At 45.3% G+C, this 18,268-nt stretch overlaps 1 protein-coding gene across 2 annotated transcripts in view; it reads right to left on the bottom strand.

Annotated features, from left to right (window-relative positions):
• Positions 1 to 7,408: 7,408 nt before the first annotated feature.
• chtopa (chromatin target of PRMT1a) overlaps positions 7,409 to 18,268 on the bottom strand; it is a 45,308-nt gene continuing 34,448 nt past the window's right edge. For both annotated transcript variants that reach the window (XM_073061137.1, XM_073061138.1), the window contains exons 5-6: positions 17,353 to 17,475; positions 7,409 to 7,978 (exon numbers count right to left, since the gene is read on the bottom strand). In XM_073061137.1, coding sequence (XP_072917238.1) covers positions 7,773 to 7,978; positions 17,353 to 17,475 — 329 coding nt within the window. In that variant the 3' untranslated portion in view covers positions 7,409 to 7,772. The remainder of the gene's footprint in view (positions 7,979 to 17,352; positions 17,476 to 18,268) is intronic.

Genomic DNA, 18,268 nt, shown 5'->3' with positions numbered 1-18,268 from the left:
TTAGATTCTGATTAGTTCCTGAGGATTGGAGGGTGGCTAATGTAACCCCACATTTTAAAAAAGGAGGGAGAGAAAAACCGGGGAATTATAGACCGGTTAGTCTGACATCGGTGGTGAGGAAAATGCTAGAGTGGGTTATCAAAGATGTGATAACAGCACATTTGGAAAGAGGTGAGATCATCGGACAAAGTCAGCATGGATTTGTGAAAGGAAAATCATGTCTGACGAATCTTATAGAATTTTTTGAAGATGTAACTAGTAGAGTGGATGGGGGGAGAGCCAGTGGATGTGGTATATTTAGATTTTCAAAAGGCTTTTGACAAGGTCCCACACAGGAGATTAGTGTGCAAACTTAAAGCACACGGTATTGGGGGTATGGTATTGATGTGGATAGAGAATTGGTTGGCAGACAGGAAGCAAAGAGTGGGAGTAAACAGACCTTTTCAGAATGGCAGGCAGTGACTAGTGAGGTACAGCAAGGCTCAGTGCTGGGACCCCAGTTGTTTACAATATATATTAATGATTTAGATGAGGGAATTAAATGTAGCATCTCCATGTTTGCGGATGACACGAAGCTGGGCGGCGGTGTTAGTTGTGAGGAGGATGCTAAGAGGATGCAGGGTGACTTGGATAGGTTAGGTGAGTGGGCAAATTCATGGCAGATGCAATTTAATGTGGATAAATGCGAGGTTATCCACTTTGGTTGCAAGAACAGGAAAACAGATTATTATCTGAATGGTGGCCGATTAAGAAAAGGGGAGGTGCAATGAGACCTGGGTGTCATTGTACACCAGTCATTGAAGGTGGGCATGCAGTGAAAAAGGCAAATGGTATGTTGGCATTCATAGCAAAAGGATTTGAGTACAGGAGCAGGGAGGTTCTACTGCAGTTGTACAAGGCATGGTGAGACCACACCTAGAGTATTGTGTGCAGTTTTGGTCCCCTAATCTGAGGAAAGACATTCTTGCCATAGAGGGAGTACAGAGAAGGTTCACCAGATTGAATCCTGGGATGGCAGGACATTCATAAGAAGAAAGGCTGGATCGACTAGGCGTATATTCACTGGAATATAGAAGATTGAAGGGGGATCTTATTGAAACGTATAAAATTCTAAAGGGATTGGACAGGCTAGGTGCAGGAAGATTGTTTCTGATGTTGGGGAAGTCCAGAGCGAGGAGTCACAGTTTAAGGATAAAGGGGAAGCCTTTTAGGACCGAGATGAGGAAAAACTTCTTCACACAGAGAGTGGTGAATCTGTGGAATTCTCTGCCACAGGAAACAGTTGAATCCGGTTCATTGGCTATACTTAAGAGGAAGTTAGATATGGCCCTTGTGGCTAAAGGGATAGGGGGTATGGAGAGAAAGCAGGTACAGGGTTCTGAGTTGGATGATCAGCCACGATCATACTGAATGGCGGTGCAGGCTCGAAGGGCCGAATGGCCTACTCCTGCACCTATTTTCTATGTTTAACATCTGAATGTGTCACTGGCTTGGGTGGAAGTTTGAGTGGTTCGTCTATTTTATTTAATGACAGGTTGTCATAACTTGGGTGGGGGGGGGGGGGGGGGGGGCGGGCGGTGGTACTGAAGATAAACGCACCCAATGGTGTGTCTCAAATAGGCTCTGACAACCATGTCCAGCTCCTGGCCTTCACGTGTGGTTTAGCTACTAATCCTAGTGGAACCATTTCTACTCAAGCAGATGGGGCTCTTCAGCTGCAGTTGGGAGCTCACCTGGAAGGAAAACTGATCTCAAACTGCCACTGCCTTGCAGTTACACTGTATCACGGGGAAGGATTTGGGAGCAAACCCTGAGAAAAATATCTGAATCTGGAGTCCCTAAGGCAGTCCTACATTGAATTCAACACTGACTGGCAACTCCTGAGACACTGGTGTCAAATTGTATCGTGTCTGTGTGTGTGGTGGTGGGGAGGGGACTGCTACCTGGGCAACAGATTGCTCTGCATATTGTACTGCCCTGGTAGACATACTAGCTTGTGTATCAGGTAGACTGCCAGAACACAATATCCATGGTCAATCCTGGCCAACAGAGGGCCTCATATTTAAGATATAGCACATATATAGATATAGAAGGAATAGGTCCTTCTGCCCTTTGAGCTGCACCACCCAACAACCACAATTTAACCTTAACCTAATCACAGGATAATTAACAATTCACCTACTAACCACTAGGTCTTTGGACTGTGGGAGGAAACCGGAGCACCAGGAAAAAAAGTCCCACGCATTCCACAGAGAGACAGACAGACTCCATATAGAGCACGCTGGAATTGAACTCTAAACCTCAATGCCTCGAGCATCATGTAACCGCTACACTACGTGGCACCCTAGAACTATTGGGACTCAGGAATTTCTTGACCTAGCAGGCCTTGAACCAGTGGAATTCTCCACCATAGAAGGCTGAGGAAAGATTTCTGGACTCAGAAGTCATTAGGGAGTATGGGAACAGAGTAAGGATTTAGTATTGAGTTAGGAAATCAGCTCCAGCTATGTTGAATGGCACAGCAGCCTCTAAAAATCACATACAAACATTGAATTCTAGTCACTGAAGCAGCAGCTCTACTAGTTGTGCCATTCCCAAAAGAAATATATCAGTGTACATGCATGCAAGAGATATTCTGATTTTGCCAGTAATAGTCAAACAAAAAAAATTCACAAGCAACAGAGAAGTGACTTGAAAACTGCATGCCTTTGTTGCTTTGAGCTAGAAGCTTGGGAGAATTGGTGAACGATGCCCAGAAACAAATGAATGTTTCCGATTGAAGTGAGGCCCTCAATTTCCAAACAATGATTATAAGAAATGAGCAACCGTCTGAGAATGTAACCAAACCAACTCTCTTAAGACTACAGTGTTTGTAGTTGTTTAAAAATCCTGTGCTGGCAGGTTAGAAAGCAAATCCCTAATGCAGAAAGAGCATGAGGCGACACAGGAAAGATTGAGTACAATAGTCCCAGAGATGAGGGATATCTAAAGAGAACAAAGAGAAATTGGACTGCTCTCCCTTGATGAAGGAATCAGATATGGTTTGATAAAAGCTGTACAAAGAGAATGATTTTGTTGGCAGCAGGAGCAAGGAAGATTTAACAGTGGATGAACATTTAAGCTGATGCCAGAGGATGGGGGGGTAGGGAAGAAGAAAAAAAGACTAAATACAGAGTAACGCACACGAAATACTGGAGGAACTCATCAGGTTAGGCAGCATCTACGAAGGGGAATAAACAGTCAATGTTGTGGGCCTAGATCCTTCATCAATGGAATGCCAAGAAATCTTGATGCAAACACCGCCAGAAAGGGCAGAAGCAGCAGATTCAATTGCTGCTTTCAGAAGGCAAATTAGAAGTGGGTATAAAGATGAGTCCTGGGAACGGAACGGCAATCAGTATAGACTCATAGGGCCAAATGCCCTCGTCCAGTGCGGTAACTAATCTTGTATTCTTTCCTGCTCATGTTCCCCATCTCATTCAGTCTTGTAATGCCTCCTTGGAAATGAGGTGGGAATAGGAATTATTTCAACAGAATTATTGCAATGCAGTTGAAAGAAAACCCATTTGCTGGAAAACAAACGGCAACACCTTCCTGGATTTCCTTCCCAAGAGAAATATCCAAAACCCTTAATATTTGGAAATATTCTAGGAGGGAGCTTTCTCCATAACTCAATTTTATCCCTGTGAAAGTGGGAAACTTACTGGTGCCTCAGATTGATGGAAAATTCACAAAACTATTCATAAGAGAATTGCAGCACAGAAATAGGCCTGTCAGCCCTTCTCTTCTATCAACCTGGTCCTCTGCCTAGTCGCATTTAGCTGCACCCAGACCACGTCATCACTTCGCTTAAATGTTACAACTGAACTGATATCCATCTTTTCAGCTGGCAGTTCATTCCACACCCGCACAAACCTCTGAACGAAGAACCCTCAGATTCTCCTTAAATATTTAATTTTTCATCCTAAACCGAGAGACTCTAGTTCTACTCACCCAACTTGAGGGGACAAAGCCTGTTGCATCTGCCTCATCTATATCCCTCAATTTCATATACCTCTAAGATCTCCTGGACTCCAGGGAGTTAAACAAATTTCCTCACCCACATCCCCAGCTTTGATTAAAAACAATGCAATGCTGGTGTGAAATTTTAATCACCCCAACACAAAACTAAGTAATTCTAGCAAGCACGAGGGAAACGATCATCACGCAAATACTCCAAAAGGACTCCACCCAACATTTCCTGATCCCGTCTTCAGATAAAACTTACTCAGCACACATGAAATATAACACAAAGTCAGCTGTCCATTCTTCTTAAGCATGGGCTATGACAACACCTCACAATGTATTTCTTATGTGAAAACAGAATTTACAGACCCAACAGTTGATAGCTAATTTTTCACCCTGTAAGTATAGGACCTTGCCCGGTTCCCAAATATCATCCATTCATTGGTCCCACTAGCAACACACTGAGTCCTGAAAGGGCTGCAACTCAAAACATTGACTGTTCATTTCCCTACGCAGATGCGTTCTGAGGCGAAGTTCTTCCAGCTTGTTTGTAGTTGCTCCAGACATCCTGCATCTGAAGCCTCTTGTGTCACCACCCCCACCAGCCTCTGTCTGTGGGGCAGTATTGGTGCTGCCACCTGTCATTAAGGCTTCATTTTGTCAATTTCTTTAAGTTTATTGAAACAGGGAGTGTACTGTGTGCTATCCACACATTGCTCAATAGAACAGTACAAAACAGGAACAGACCCTTCAGTCCGCAAGGATGTGCTGAACTAAACACCTAAAGCTAATCTCTTCAGCCTACAGAAGTCCCATCTCTCCATATTGATGTGCAAGATGATGTCCAAGAACATCTCAAACACATCCATTGTATTTGCCCTCACTACCACCCCAGGCACACAGCACTCTTACCATCACCTTAAAGGCATGCCCTGTAGTGGTAGACATTTCAGCCCCGGGAGAGACTATTTGCTTGGACCCTGTGCAGAAATAGCAGGTGCCACAGTAGAGTATGTGGTAAACTGAATAGCAAATTAGTGGATAACACAAAGATTGTGGGTGTAGTGGACAGTGAGGGAGACTATCATAGTCTGGACCAGCTGGGAAAATGGGACTGGAAAAAGTGGCAGATGAAATTTAATGCAGACAAATGTGAGCTGTTGCATTTGGGAGGACAAGCCAGGGTAGGTCTTGGATGGTGAATGGAAGGGCACTGAGGAATGCAGGAATATAGATCTATATTCCATCAAAGGGGTGTCAATGGTAGATAGGGTCGTAAAGATGGCTTTTGGCACATTGGCCCTCATAAAACAAAATAGTAAGTCTAGGAGTTGGGATGTTATCTTGAAGTACAAGACATCGACAGGCCTGATTTGGAGCATTGTGTGCATTTTGGTTGCCTACCTCCAGGAAATATCTCAATAAGATTGAAAAACTGCAAAGAAAATTTACAAGGACATTGCTACAACTTGAGTTACAGGGTTGGCTTTTCCATTGAGGTAGGGTGAGACTAGAACTAGAGGTTGTGCATTAATGATGAAAGGTGAAATATTTCAGGGGAACGTGAGGAGGAACTACTTCACTCAGAGGGTGGTGAAACGATAGAACAAGCTGCTAGCAGAAGTGGTGGTTGTGGGTTCGATTTCACCATTTAAGAAAAAATTGATTAGGTACATGGATGGGAGGGTTATAGAGGGCTATGGTCTGGGTGCAGGTCGATAGGACTAGGCAGATTTCTAGTCCATGCTGAACTATTAGGGCCAAAGGGCCTGTATTGTACTGAAGAGTTCAATAATTCTATACTACTATAAGAGGAATAGATAGAGTGGACAGCCAACGCCTCTTCCCCAGGCACCACTGCTAAGTACAAGAGGACATGGCTTTAAGGTAAGGGGAGGGAAGTTCAAGGGGGATATTACAGGAAGGTTTTTCACTCAGACTGGTTGGTGCGTGGAATGCACTGCCTGAGTCAGTGGTGGAGGCAGATACACTAGTGAAGTTTAAGAGACTACTAGACAGGTATATGGAGGAATTTAAGGTGGGGGGGGGCGTTATATGGGAGGCAGGGTTTGAGGGTCGACACAACATTGTGGGCCAAAGGGCCTGTAATGTGCTGTACTATTCTATGTTCTATGAGAGTATCACTGCCACTCAACTTTATAAACCTCTATCAGATCTCTCCTCAGCCCCAAAGAAAGCAACACAGGAATGTCCAATCGCTCCTTATACCACATGCCTCTAATTCACGCAGCACCCTGGTAAACTACTCCTGCACCCTCTGACGCCTCCACATGGGGTGACCAGAACTGAATGGAATTTTGGCTAATTACAGACCTGAAGTTTCCCCAACTCTTAAATTTAATTTCTCCCACAGTGCTATGAAACTATTCAGACACCGACCCAAATCAGAATTAGCAAAAGCAATCAGGTGAGTAATCATTAACTCAGTTCCCAAATGTTGATGAAATAGATGGCATAAAATGCCACTTGCTCTATCAGCTCCACATTCTAAAGCCAAACCAGGGGTCCATGGACCCCTTGCTTAATGGTGTTGGTCCATGGCATAAAAATGGTTGGGAACCTCTGTCCACGTAAACAGACGAAGTGACACCTAAACAATTTATCTAACTTTGCCTAACAAACTAATAACTGGGAATATTTCTCTTCAAAACTTTTAATAATATGAGGCTTACATCCATTTGAAGATAAAGCACCGATTCTCACCAGAACACAGTCCTGCAAGACGAAATTAGATACATGAACTTTGGGGACATCACTGTTAAGTCTGATCCTGTTTGTACACAATGCCCATCATAAATGTTCTCCAGCTGAAATCAGTTAGAAACCCTTCTGCAACAGTAGAATCTTAGTGCACCACAATAAAACACAGTAAATTTTTTTTGTAAAGACCTTCAAACAGAGGCAGCAACTCTTTTCCACAACTAGACATATCCCTGTCATAACTCATTTGATCAAAGTTCAGGCTCCCAACTTAACACTCACCTTTCAGTTGAAGATAAATGGGAAATTATCAATTCTCTGAAGTGGATGTTCCAAGAGATAGGAAGGTTCTCCCCTTCATGGAATGCAGCAAGCACTACCCAAATGGGAGGAAACTCCTGTCTATTGTACAATGCTAGGACATCAGCTGCAGCCAATTCTCAAGTATTGTGTGTCTCTCTCCTCAAGATAATGTCAAGCAGGGAGTTGGATTTGACAACAGCACACCAGCATTATCGAGAAACCTGGGAACAGCCATGCTCTTCTAAACTGGAACCCCAAGACCAAAGTGTTTGCTTTTCAGTCCTCAAAGCTGCCATGATCCACTGATCAAAGGGCAAAGATGAGAACACAGAAATGCAAAAGAACATCACTCTCTGCAGAAAAAAAACAAGAGTAAAGCTTTGGAATTCTAATGTTTTATGGTGAACAGATTCTACCAGAGTGGCAGACTGTTAGTGGAATCTAATCTAAAACAAAGGGTTTTCAAGGAAAGAGTGAACTTTATACAGAGTCATGATCATTACACAATGAGCAAGGCAGAGGAATATCAAACAGAACCGTGAACATCACAAAATGTAGAAAGGTTAAAGTAATTAAAAGGCGAAACCCTTGAAGTCCGCTCACTTGTCAGCAGTTCAAATACAGCTTATTTCTCTCCGCAAAAGTTGAAAATTCTCCATTTCATTCCTTGCGTAGTTTCTCTAGGTTTTCAAATTCAAGTTCAAATACTATTAATAAAACTAGCATCTCCCCAGTCAGCACTGCTAATCGTTGGCTTCACCATCAGTTTGTGCCATATAGGCATCGAGCTCGGCATCAAGGTGGCCCTTAGTCTTCGACATGTATGCATCCAGTTGATTGTCCAGCTGCTCTCTGGTAAGTGGAGGACGGGTTGCTCCTCTTCCTCGCCCCCGGCCTCGGCCCCGACCTGGGAACCCTCCTCTGCCACGGCCCACTATTCCGCCGCGACCTAGGGCACAATAAGATAATTGTCATTTAGTTTCTTTTTTTTTTAAACAATATTTTCATTCAGAAGAAAAAAAATAAGATTTACAGAGTGCAACACATAGATACATCTCAACATAACTTATGTACATTCATATATTGTGATAAAATTGATCAAAATGTTATAGCGTAACACATAAAGGTATACCACTCTGTAATCAAAAATTTAAAGATAGGTCATACATCATAAAAGAAATTTTTTATATAAAAAAAGTCAACCCCCTACCAACTACCAAAGAAAACAGCTGATGGATGATAATGGATAAATTAGAAGAAAACATATTTGCTTAAGAAGAGAAGATAAAAATATACATAAAAGTCTGTGGACTGTTAAACTTTATAAATTGGAAAAATAATTTAGGAAAGGTCCCCAGATATCATAAAAAGATTGTTTCGAATTTAAGACTGAGCAACGGATCTTTTCTAAATTTAAATAAGACATAATATCACGTAGCCATTGAAGATGTGCAGGAGAGGTAGGCTCCTTCTATTTAAGCAAGATTGCTCTTCTTGCTAAAAGGGAGGTAAAAACTAAAACCTGTAGGTTAGAAGTATTTAAAGTTATATCTTCATCTGCAATAATACCAAAGAAGGCAGTAAGGGGATTTGGGTCAAATTGGACTCTAAAAAGTTGTGAGAAGGTATGGAATACTTCCCGCCAAAACTTTTCAATTTTAGGGCAAAACCAAAACATATGAATTAAAGAGGCATCAGCAGAGTTGCATTTATTACAAAGTGGAGAAACATTCGGATAAAAACTGGACAGCTTCTGTTTAGAAATATAAGCTCTATGAACCACTTTAAATTGTAGAAGAGAATGACGAGCACAGAAAGATGATTTATTAACCCGTTTAAGAATTTTATTCCATCTATTATCAGAAATATGACAATTTAGGTCATCCTCCCAAGCTTTTTTAATTCTATCTAAAAGGTCTTGTCTAGATTCAATCAACAGGTTATAGATACCGGTAATAGAACCATTAACAAAAGGTTTTAAATTTAAAAGATCATCCAGTAAATTCTTATCAGGACCTATAGGAAAAGTAGTTAATTGGAAACGTAAGAAATCTCAAATTTGAAGGTATCTGTAAAAGTGTGTTTTTGGGAGTGCAAATTTAGTTGATAATTGGTCAAATGAAGCAAGAGATCCTGAGATAAACAGGTCCCAAAAACACTTAATACCACTTAATAAGATTACGTGTTCATTCTGTATCAAAAAGAAGTTGGCGTTTTAACTTATCATTGTTATCTGATAAAAATTTTCTAAAGTTTTTGGAAAACCATATTACTTTTCTCCTTAAAGAAAATTTTAAAGGAGATACTGCTGGTACTATAGTCTGGGATACTTTTAAAGCATATATTCGTGGAGAAATTATCTCTTACTCTACCTATATAAAGAAAAAAGCTGACAAAGAAAGGTCTGACCTAGCAGCGATATTAAAAGATCTTGATCGAAAGTATGCCCTATCTCCAGATCCAACTATACATAATAAGCGTATTGAAATCCAATCCAAGTATAATCTTCTGCTGACTTACCCAATTGAACGACAGCTGTTGAGAGATAAATCTCAATTTTACATTCACGGGGATAGAACAGGTAGTTTATTAACCAATCACTTAAAATCTTTTACAGTTAATTGTCAAATCACAGAAATTTTTAAAGATAATGGTACTAAGATATCCGACCGTTCTGAAATTAACAACGTATTTAAAGACGTATCAGTCTGACTCTTCTTTAGATGATACCTATATGAATGCTTTCTTCAGTAATATTAACATTCCTACATTGTCTGCTGATAGCCTAACACAGTTAGATCAGCCTATTTCCAATGAAGAAGTGACTGAGGCTATACTGTGGCGACCCACTTCCTAGCGCACTCGAACCGGCTCACAAATAGCCAGCGCGCCGGCACAAAGGCCAGGTCTGCTTCACCAACAAAAGGAAAAGCTTGTGGGGGTTTGTGAGTACGTGCCCCTTACAGCATCCGCGCCCGGGGAGGGCGGGATGAGGGAGGCTTTAAAGCAAGGCTGTGAAGTTCGAATAAAATCTTCTTTAATTGCAGTTTACCGACCGTGTCGTTATTTTAGCGCTGCATGTAGCACACCGCTACAATTGGTGACCCTGATGGTCCAAACGATTTTTGGACCGGAGATGACCAACGCCGCATCTGTTCATGCGGTTTCGTTGAAACTGCCAAGCTTCTGGACGCTGCGACCTCACCTCTGGTTCCAGCAAGCAGAAGCCCAATTCCACGTTCGGCAGATAACCTCAGAGGACACACGTTACTACTACGTGGTGAGCTCCCTCGACCAGGACACAGCGGCCCAGGTTGCGGAGTTCGTACAGTCTCCCCCGGCAGACGGCAAGTACACGGAATTCAAAGCCCTGCTCCTAAGGACTTTTGGACTCTCACGGCGCGAGCGGGCTGCCCGTTTACTGCACCTAGATGGCTTGGGAGACAGACCTCCATCGGCTTTAATGAATGAGATGTTGTCTCTGGCCAGCGGACACACACCCTGCCTCATGTTTGAGCAGGCATTCCTGGAGCAGCTGCCCGAGGACATACGCCTGCTGCTGTCCAACGCGGATTTCAGCGACCCCCGGAAGGTGGCAGCCCAGGCGGACTTGCTGTGGAACGCCAAGAAGGTGAGTGGGGCGTCCATCGCACAGATCACCAGCCCACACTCCCAGCAGCAAACCAGTCCAGGCCCGGCCACAGAGCCCACTAACCCCAGAGGCATGGGTGGGGAGCCCAACGAACAATGGTGTTTCTACCACCAGCGGTGGGGCACAGAAGCCCGCCGTTGTCGCCCGCCCTGCCAGTTCCCGGGAAACGCCAGGGCCAGCCACCGCTGATGGCTACGGCGGCTGGCCATCGGGATAGCCTCCTGTATGCGTGGAACAAGAGGTCGGGACGCCGTTTTTTGGTCGACACCGGTGCCGACATCAGCATCTTACCTCCGACGAGTTACGACACCCGCAACAGGGCACCGGGTCCCCCCCTGAGGGCCGTGAACGGCAGCACGGTAAGGACCAACGGCACCCGTACGGTGCAGCTACAGTTCGGCTCCAGCTGGTTCACATGGGACTTCACACTGGCCGCCGTAGCCCAACCGCTTCTGGGTGCGGATTTTTTGCGGGCTCACAGCCTGCTGGTCGACCTGCCGAGACCTTTCAGACGTTCTCCCTGGGAGAAGCCCAGTTGCCAGCCCCACACCTCGACTCCATCACGCTGTCCGACAACGACTTCACCAGAGTCCTGGCGGATTTCCCATCGGTTCTGGCACCGCAGTTCACGGCAGCCATGCCCTGACCCAGGGACCACCCCTCCACGCCCATGCTCGGCGGCTTCCCCTGGACAAGCTCCGACTGGCGAAGGAGGAGTTCAAGAGGATGGTGGAATTGGGGATCATCCAGCGGTCCGACAGCCCATGGGCCTCCCCCCTGCACATAGTGCCCAAAGCCACAGGGGGCTGGAGACCGTGCGGCGACTACCGCAGGCTGAACGAGGCTACCACACCGGACCGCTACCCTGTGCCGCACATTCAGGACTTTGCAGCAAACCTGCACGGCGCACGGATCTTCTCCAAAGTAGACCTCGTCTGAGGATACCATCAAATCCTGATGCATCCAGGCGACGTCCCCAAAACGGCTCTCATCACCCCGTTCGGCCTTTTCGAGTTCCTCCGCATGCCGCTCGGCCTGAAGAATGCCGCACAGACGTTCCAGCGGTTAATGGACGCGGTGGGACGTGACCTGGACTTTGCATTCCTCTATTTGGACAACATCCTCATAGCCAGCAGCAGTCGTCAGGAGCATCTGTCCCACCTCCGTCAACTCTATGCCCAACTGAGTGAATACGGTCTATCAATCAACCCGGCCAAATGCTAGTTCGGGCTCAACACCATTGACTTCCTGGGCCACAGGATTACTAAAGACGGGGCAACCCCTCTGCCTGCTAAGGTACATGCGGTCCGCCATTTCCCCCGACCCACCACGATCAAAGGCCTTCAGGAATTCGTAGGTATGGTAAATTTCTACCACCGCTTCCTCCCTTCAGCTGCCCGAATCATGCGCCCCCCGTTCGCCCTGCTGTCGGGTCCGGGCAAGGACATTACCTGGGACGAGGAGTCCGCCGCCGCTTTCACTCAAACGAAGGAAGCCTTGGCGAACGCCGCGATGCTAGTGCACCCCAGAATGGACGTCCCTACCGCCCTCACAGTGGACGCATCTAACACGGCAGTCGGTGGGGTGCTGGAACAACTCATCGAGGGGTGCTGGCAACCCCTGGCGTTTTTCAGCAAACACCTGCGGCCACTCGAGCTCAAATACAGTGCTTTCGACCGGGAACTGTTGGCGCTATACCTGGCAATCCGGCATTTCAGGTACTTCTTAGAAGGTAGGCCCTTCACCGTGTTCACGGACCACAAGCCGCTTACCTTTACGTTCACGAAGGTGTCCGATCCCTGGTCGTCCCGCCAGCAGCGCCATCTGTCCTACATCTCTGAATACACGACGGATGTCCGGCACGTCTCGGGTAAGGACAATGTCGTGGCAGACATGCTCTCTCGCCCTAACATTCATGCCCTTTCCCAAGGGGTAGACTTTGAGGCGCTGGCAGAGGCGCAGCAGGCAGACGAGGAGATCCCGAGTTACAGAACCGCAGTCTCCGGTTTGCAGCTCCAGGACCTCCCAGTAGGCCCAGGTGAGAGGACCCTACTCTGTGACGTCGCCACCGGCCAGCCCTGTCCCGTCGTCCCGGCACCTTGGCGGCGACGTGTGTTCAACTCCATTCATAACTTGGCGCACCCCTCCATCCGGACAACTGTCCGGATGGTCTCCAGCAGGTTTGTTTGGCACGGACTCCGCAAGCAGGTCAGTGAATGGGCCAGAACGTGCATGCACTGCCAGACGGCTAAGGTGCAGCGGCACACCAAAGCTCTGCCGCAGCAGTTCCACCCCACCCACCGGCGTTTCGACCACATTCATGTGGATATCGTGGGCCCCCTGCCAGTGTCTCCTGACTATCGTGGACCGGTTCACAAGATGGCCAGAGGTGATCCCGCTCACGGACACCACCTCCGAATCTTGCGCCCGGGCACTGATCGCCACCTGGGTGTCCCACTTTGGTGTACCGGCCCACATTATCTCCGACAGAGGCGCCCAGTTCACCTCCAGCCTGTGGTCAGCTATGGCCAGCCTTTTGGGGACACAGCTGCACACCACCACTGCCTACCACCCACAGTCGAACGGACTAGTGGAGCGTTTCCACCGTCACCTTAAGTCGGCTCTCATGGCCCGCCTGCGAGGAGCTAACTGAGCGGACGAGCTTCCCTGGGTCCTACTCGGCATCCGCACGGCGCCCAAAGACAATCTGCACGCCTCGTCGGCCGAGTTGGTATACAGCGCACCCCTGGTCATCCCCGGGGAGTTCATACCAGCCCCAAGGGGGCAAGAGGAAGAACCCGCAGCAGTCCTGGGCAGACTACGCAAGAGGCTCGGTGACCTGGCCCCCATACCCACTTCGCAGCATGGGCAGAACCCGACCTGCGTACCCAAAGACCTGCAGAACTGTAAGTTTGTGTTTGTACGAAGGAGCGGGCATCGGCCACCGCTGCAACGGCCCTACGAGGGGCCATTTACGGTGCTCAGGAACAACGGGTCCACGTTCGTGCTGGACGTTGGGGGGAGAGAGGAGGTTTTCACAGTGGACCGACTCAAACCGGCCCACGTGGACTTGGTGCAACCGGTCGAGTTTCCCGCACCGCGGGGCAGAGGCCGACCTCCCAAACAGGGTCCGGCCCAGACTGTGGACATTGGGGGGTGTATCGCCGGTTCTGGGGGGCGGGGTTTATGTGGTGACCCACTTCCTAGCGCACTCGAACCGGCTCACAAATAGCCAGCGCGCCGGCTCAAAGGCCAGGTCTGCTTCACTAACAAAGGGAAAAGCTTGCGGGGGTTTGTGAGTACGTGCCCCTTACAGCATCCGCGCCCGGGGAGGGCGGGATGAGGGAGGCTTTAAAGCAAGGCTGTGAAGTTCGAATAAAATCTTCTTTAATTGCAGTTTACCGACTCCGTGTCATTATTTTAGCACTGCGTGTAGCACACCGCTACAATACGTATGGGGGCTTTACATTCTGGTAAAACCCCAGGACCTGATGGCTTTCCAGGGGTGTTTTATAAAACTTTCACTACGTTACTTACACCTTATTTATCCTCTGTTTTATCAGAATCCTTTAAATCAGGGAAACTCCCTCAATCTTTTTATGAAGCTTTTATTTCTCTTATTCTTAAAAAAAAAATAAAATTCCAGCTGAATGTTCTTCATACAGACCAATCTCTTTATTAAATGTTGATGCAAAAATCTTAAAATCTTAGCTCGAAGACTTGAAAATATTTTACCATCTATTATATCACATGACCAGACAGGATTTATTAAAAATCATTACTCACATTTTAATATACATCAGTTATTGAATGTGATATATTCACCATCCAAAAAAATATCAGAGTGTATATTATCCTTAGATGCAGAAAAAGCCTTTGATAGGATTGAGTGGAATTAACTTTTTAAGATCTTAGAAAAGTTTAATTTTGGGCCTAATTTTATTCGTTGGGTTAAATTAAATTATTTGTCTCCTACCGCTCAGGTTATTACTAACTCTCAAATTTCTAAGCCCTTTAAATTACAGCGGGGAACTAGACAAGGTTGCCCTCTTAGTCCTTTACTTTTTGCTTTAGCTACAGAACCCTTAGCAATAGCATTTCAAGAATCTAAGGACATTTCTGGTATACTAAGGGAAGGTATGACTCATAAAATTTCATTATACGCTGATGATATTTTACTTTTTATCTCTAACACTGAAACTTCTTTAACTTCTGTTCTTTCTTTAATTTCCCAGTTTAGTTCTTTTTCAGGATGTAAGCTGAACTTACATAAAAGTGAGTTATTTCCTTTAAATGACCTAATGTCATCAAATCCCAAATTTCCGTTCCAAGTTGTTACAAGTCAATTTACATATCTAGGTGTAACAATTACTAAAAACTTCAAGAATTTATTTAAAGAGAACTTAAACCCCTTATTGAATTACGTGAAAAATACGCTTTCTAAATGGTCTCCTCTTTTCTTTATCTCTAATTGGCCGAATTAATTCGATTAAAATGAAGATTCTTCCTAAATTGTTATATCTTTTTCAGGCCTTACCTATTTTTATTCCTAAGACCTACTTTGATTCTTTATATTCAATTTTAACATCTTATATTTGGAATAATAAGCAAGCTCATTTAAGTAAAGTTTACTTACAAAGAAATAAAGAGATGGGTGGATTAGCCCTACCCAATTTTAGGTTTTACTATTGGGCTGCCAATATAAGGAATATTACTTTCTGGTCTTATTATATTTATCGTAAAGATTGCCCATCATGGGTCTCCTTGGAAGTTAACTCTGTAAAAAATTCCTCTACTGTCTCTCTTCTTGGGTCATATTCTTCTTTTTCAGCAAATAAAATAACAGATAACATAATTGTTAAACAAACTTTAAGGACTTGGTCTCAATTTAGGAAATGTTTTGGTTTAGCGAATTTTTCATTATCATCTCCCATTCTCCTTAATTATTTTTTTATCCCTTCCATGACTGACAAAATCTTTAAGGATTGGGATGAATTGTCATTTAGTTGAGTGAAGTTTTAGCTTTCACGAGCAAGTTGCCAGGTTAAACTACAACATCAGCATCTACCATCAGCAATCAGAGGCGGGGGAAGGTGATATAATCGCTGACCACTCTGTTGTTGGTGAGATTAGCTTTATTGTCATATGTACATTGAAACATACAGTGAACTGTGTCATTTGCAACAAAGAACAGAATTGGAGGATTGTGCTGGGGGCAGCCCACAAGTGTCACCATGCTTTTGGTGCCAACATAGCAAACCTGCAATTCATTAAATCTGTCTCTCTTTGGAATGTGGGAGGAAATCGGAGCACCTGGAGGAAACCCATATGGTCATGGGAAGAACATGCAAACTCCTCACAGACGGTGGCTGGAACTGAACCCTGACTGTTGCTGCACTAACATCCCACCCCACGGTAGAAGATACCGTTGGGGAATGAGCAAAGTCCATGGTTCCTAATCATTCTGCAGATTCACAGTGCAGAATTCTAAACCCTTCCCCACTGACCCCAGCTGAACACACACCCCTGATTTCAGAGAAGAATAAATTTCACTTTGGAAAAGTACTGATACTGCAGCTGCTACAAAACACAGACCAATATATTTTTATAAGATCTACAGAATATTTAGGACAGGTGCATGGGGCATGATCCAAATGAATGGTAGTCCAGACCCATGGAATTAAAAGCCTCTCACACTCCCGTAAGATACAGGAGCAGAATTAGGCCATTCAGTCTATCAAGTTTTTGTCTGTGTTTTTTTTTTAGTGATACAGCACTACCAGCCTTTTGGGCTCGCCACCGCAGAAACCCCCGATAACCCTGATTTAACCCTAACCCAATCACAGGCCAATTTACAAAGACCAATTAACCTATTTGGTATGTCTTTGCACTGTGAGAAGAAATGGGAGCGCCCAGGGAAAACTATGCATTCCATGGAGAGGAATGATGCTGGGATTGAACTCTGAATTCCCACATCCTGAGCTGTAATAGACTTGCACTAACTGCTATGCTATCGTGGTGCCCAATCTGCTTTTGCCATTCATCCATGGCTGTTTTTGTTTCAACTGTTTCTCCTACCTTTTCTCTGCAACCCTCAACCCCTTTACCAATCAAGAACTCTGCCTTAAATACACCCAATGACTTGGCCGCCACTGCCCTCTGTGGCAGCAGATTCTGGATTCACTACCTTTTGGTTGAAGCAGACGGTCCTCATCTCAGTTGACTCATTTTCATAGGGGATCCTCACAGAAATCATAGACTTCCCATGTATATAAAAGTTCTAATTTTTTCCTCGCCACAAATGTTAACAGGTTCATAATACCTTAGGCTTGTTCATCTTATTTTATGAAAAGAGGTACTTTAGTCCTGCAGACTAAGCAACAGTGCTTTTCAATTTTCTGCCCTTTGGTAAAGGCAGATAGCTCGGCCACTGCAGCAGCATTGAACTGACCACCTACCGTGTACATCCTTACAGTGAAGCAAAGCCCTGCTCAGTTTGCTTCATGAACATACCTACTCCATTGGAACACTTTGTTTGAGAGTTTCCTCAAGACCAAAGTCAGGACTTGTCTACTGGAAGCATGCTTCATCACCAACAAAAGTCAAAACATCTGCAGAGTCAAAACACTCAAATTCAGCATGCAACTTATTTAGTCACCTCCAATACTAACCTCTGCCACCGATTCCTCCTCTTCCAGGTGGTCCACCCCGACCCAGACCTCCTCGGCCTCTCATTCCACCCCGCTTGAGCCCTAACCGCGGGACTCCACCTCGTCCTCGGTTTGGACCCTGACCTAAGGAGGGAAAGACAAATGCAGATGTTAGATCAGTGAGGCCAACAAACCACTTGTCTGGTCTACAGCTTCTTTCCTAAAAAATACTATGCCCCTAAACTGTAGAATTCAATACCTAAAACTTTAAGGGATATAAACTCAATTCACAGAGGAAGCATGGCAGTGCCCCTACTTTTAGAGATTCAGCATGTCGTGTTGACTGCAGCACAAAATACTGGATGAACTCAGCAGGTCAGGTAGCATCAATGGAAATAAATCAATGTTTCAGACCAAGATTCTTCTTCAGGACTGAGAAGGAAGGAGGAAGAAATGAGGGGCAAAGGTGGGGAGAAGGGAATGAGGCTAGCTAGAAGGTGATAAGAGATGCCAGGTGGGTGAGAAAGGACAAGTACTGGGGGGGGGGGGGGGGGGAAGAGAGAAAAAGGGAATCGTGGGCGGGGCAGGGGGAGGGAGAGTGACAGGCAGGTGAGAAGAGAAGAAAGGTCAGAGTGGGGAATGGGGTGGGGGGGGGGGGGTGTTGGTGGTGCCTCATCTGGAAGGACTGTTTGGGAACCTGAATGGTGGTGAGGAAGCAGCTGTAGCACTTGCATAAACAAGTGTCAGGAGGGTGATTAATGGTGAGGTACAAACGGACAAGGGAATCATGGAAGGAGTGATCCCCATGGAAAGCAGAGCAGAAGGGGGTAGCAAGCATAAAGCTATCAGAATCAGATTTAACATCACCAACAAATGTCATAAAATTTATTAACTTTGTGGCAGCAATACATGATAAATATAGCAAAGAGCTAAATTA

This window comes from Hemitrygon akajei, chromosome 11 (genome assembly GCF_048418815.1).
Source record: "Hemitrygon akajei chromosome 11, sHemAka1.3, whole genome shotgun sequence".
Lineage (NCBI taxonomy): Eukaryota > Metazoa > Chordata > Chondrichthyes > Myliobatiformes > Dasyatidae > Hemitrygon > Hemitrygon akajei.
The sequence above is the reverse complement of the archived record's forward strand: the minus strand, read 5'-3'. Positions and strand labels throughout refer to the sequence as shown.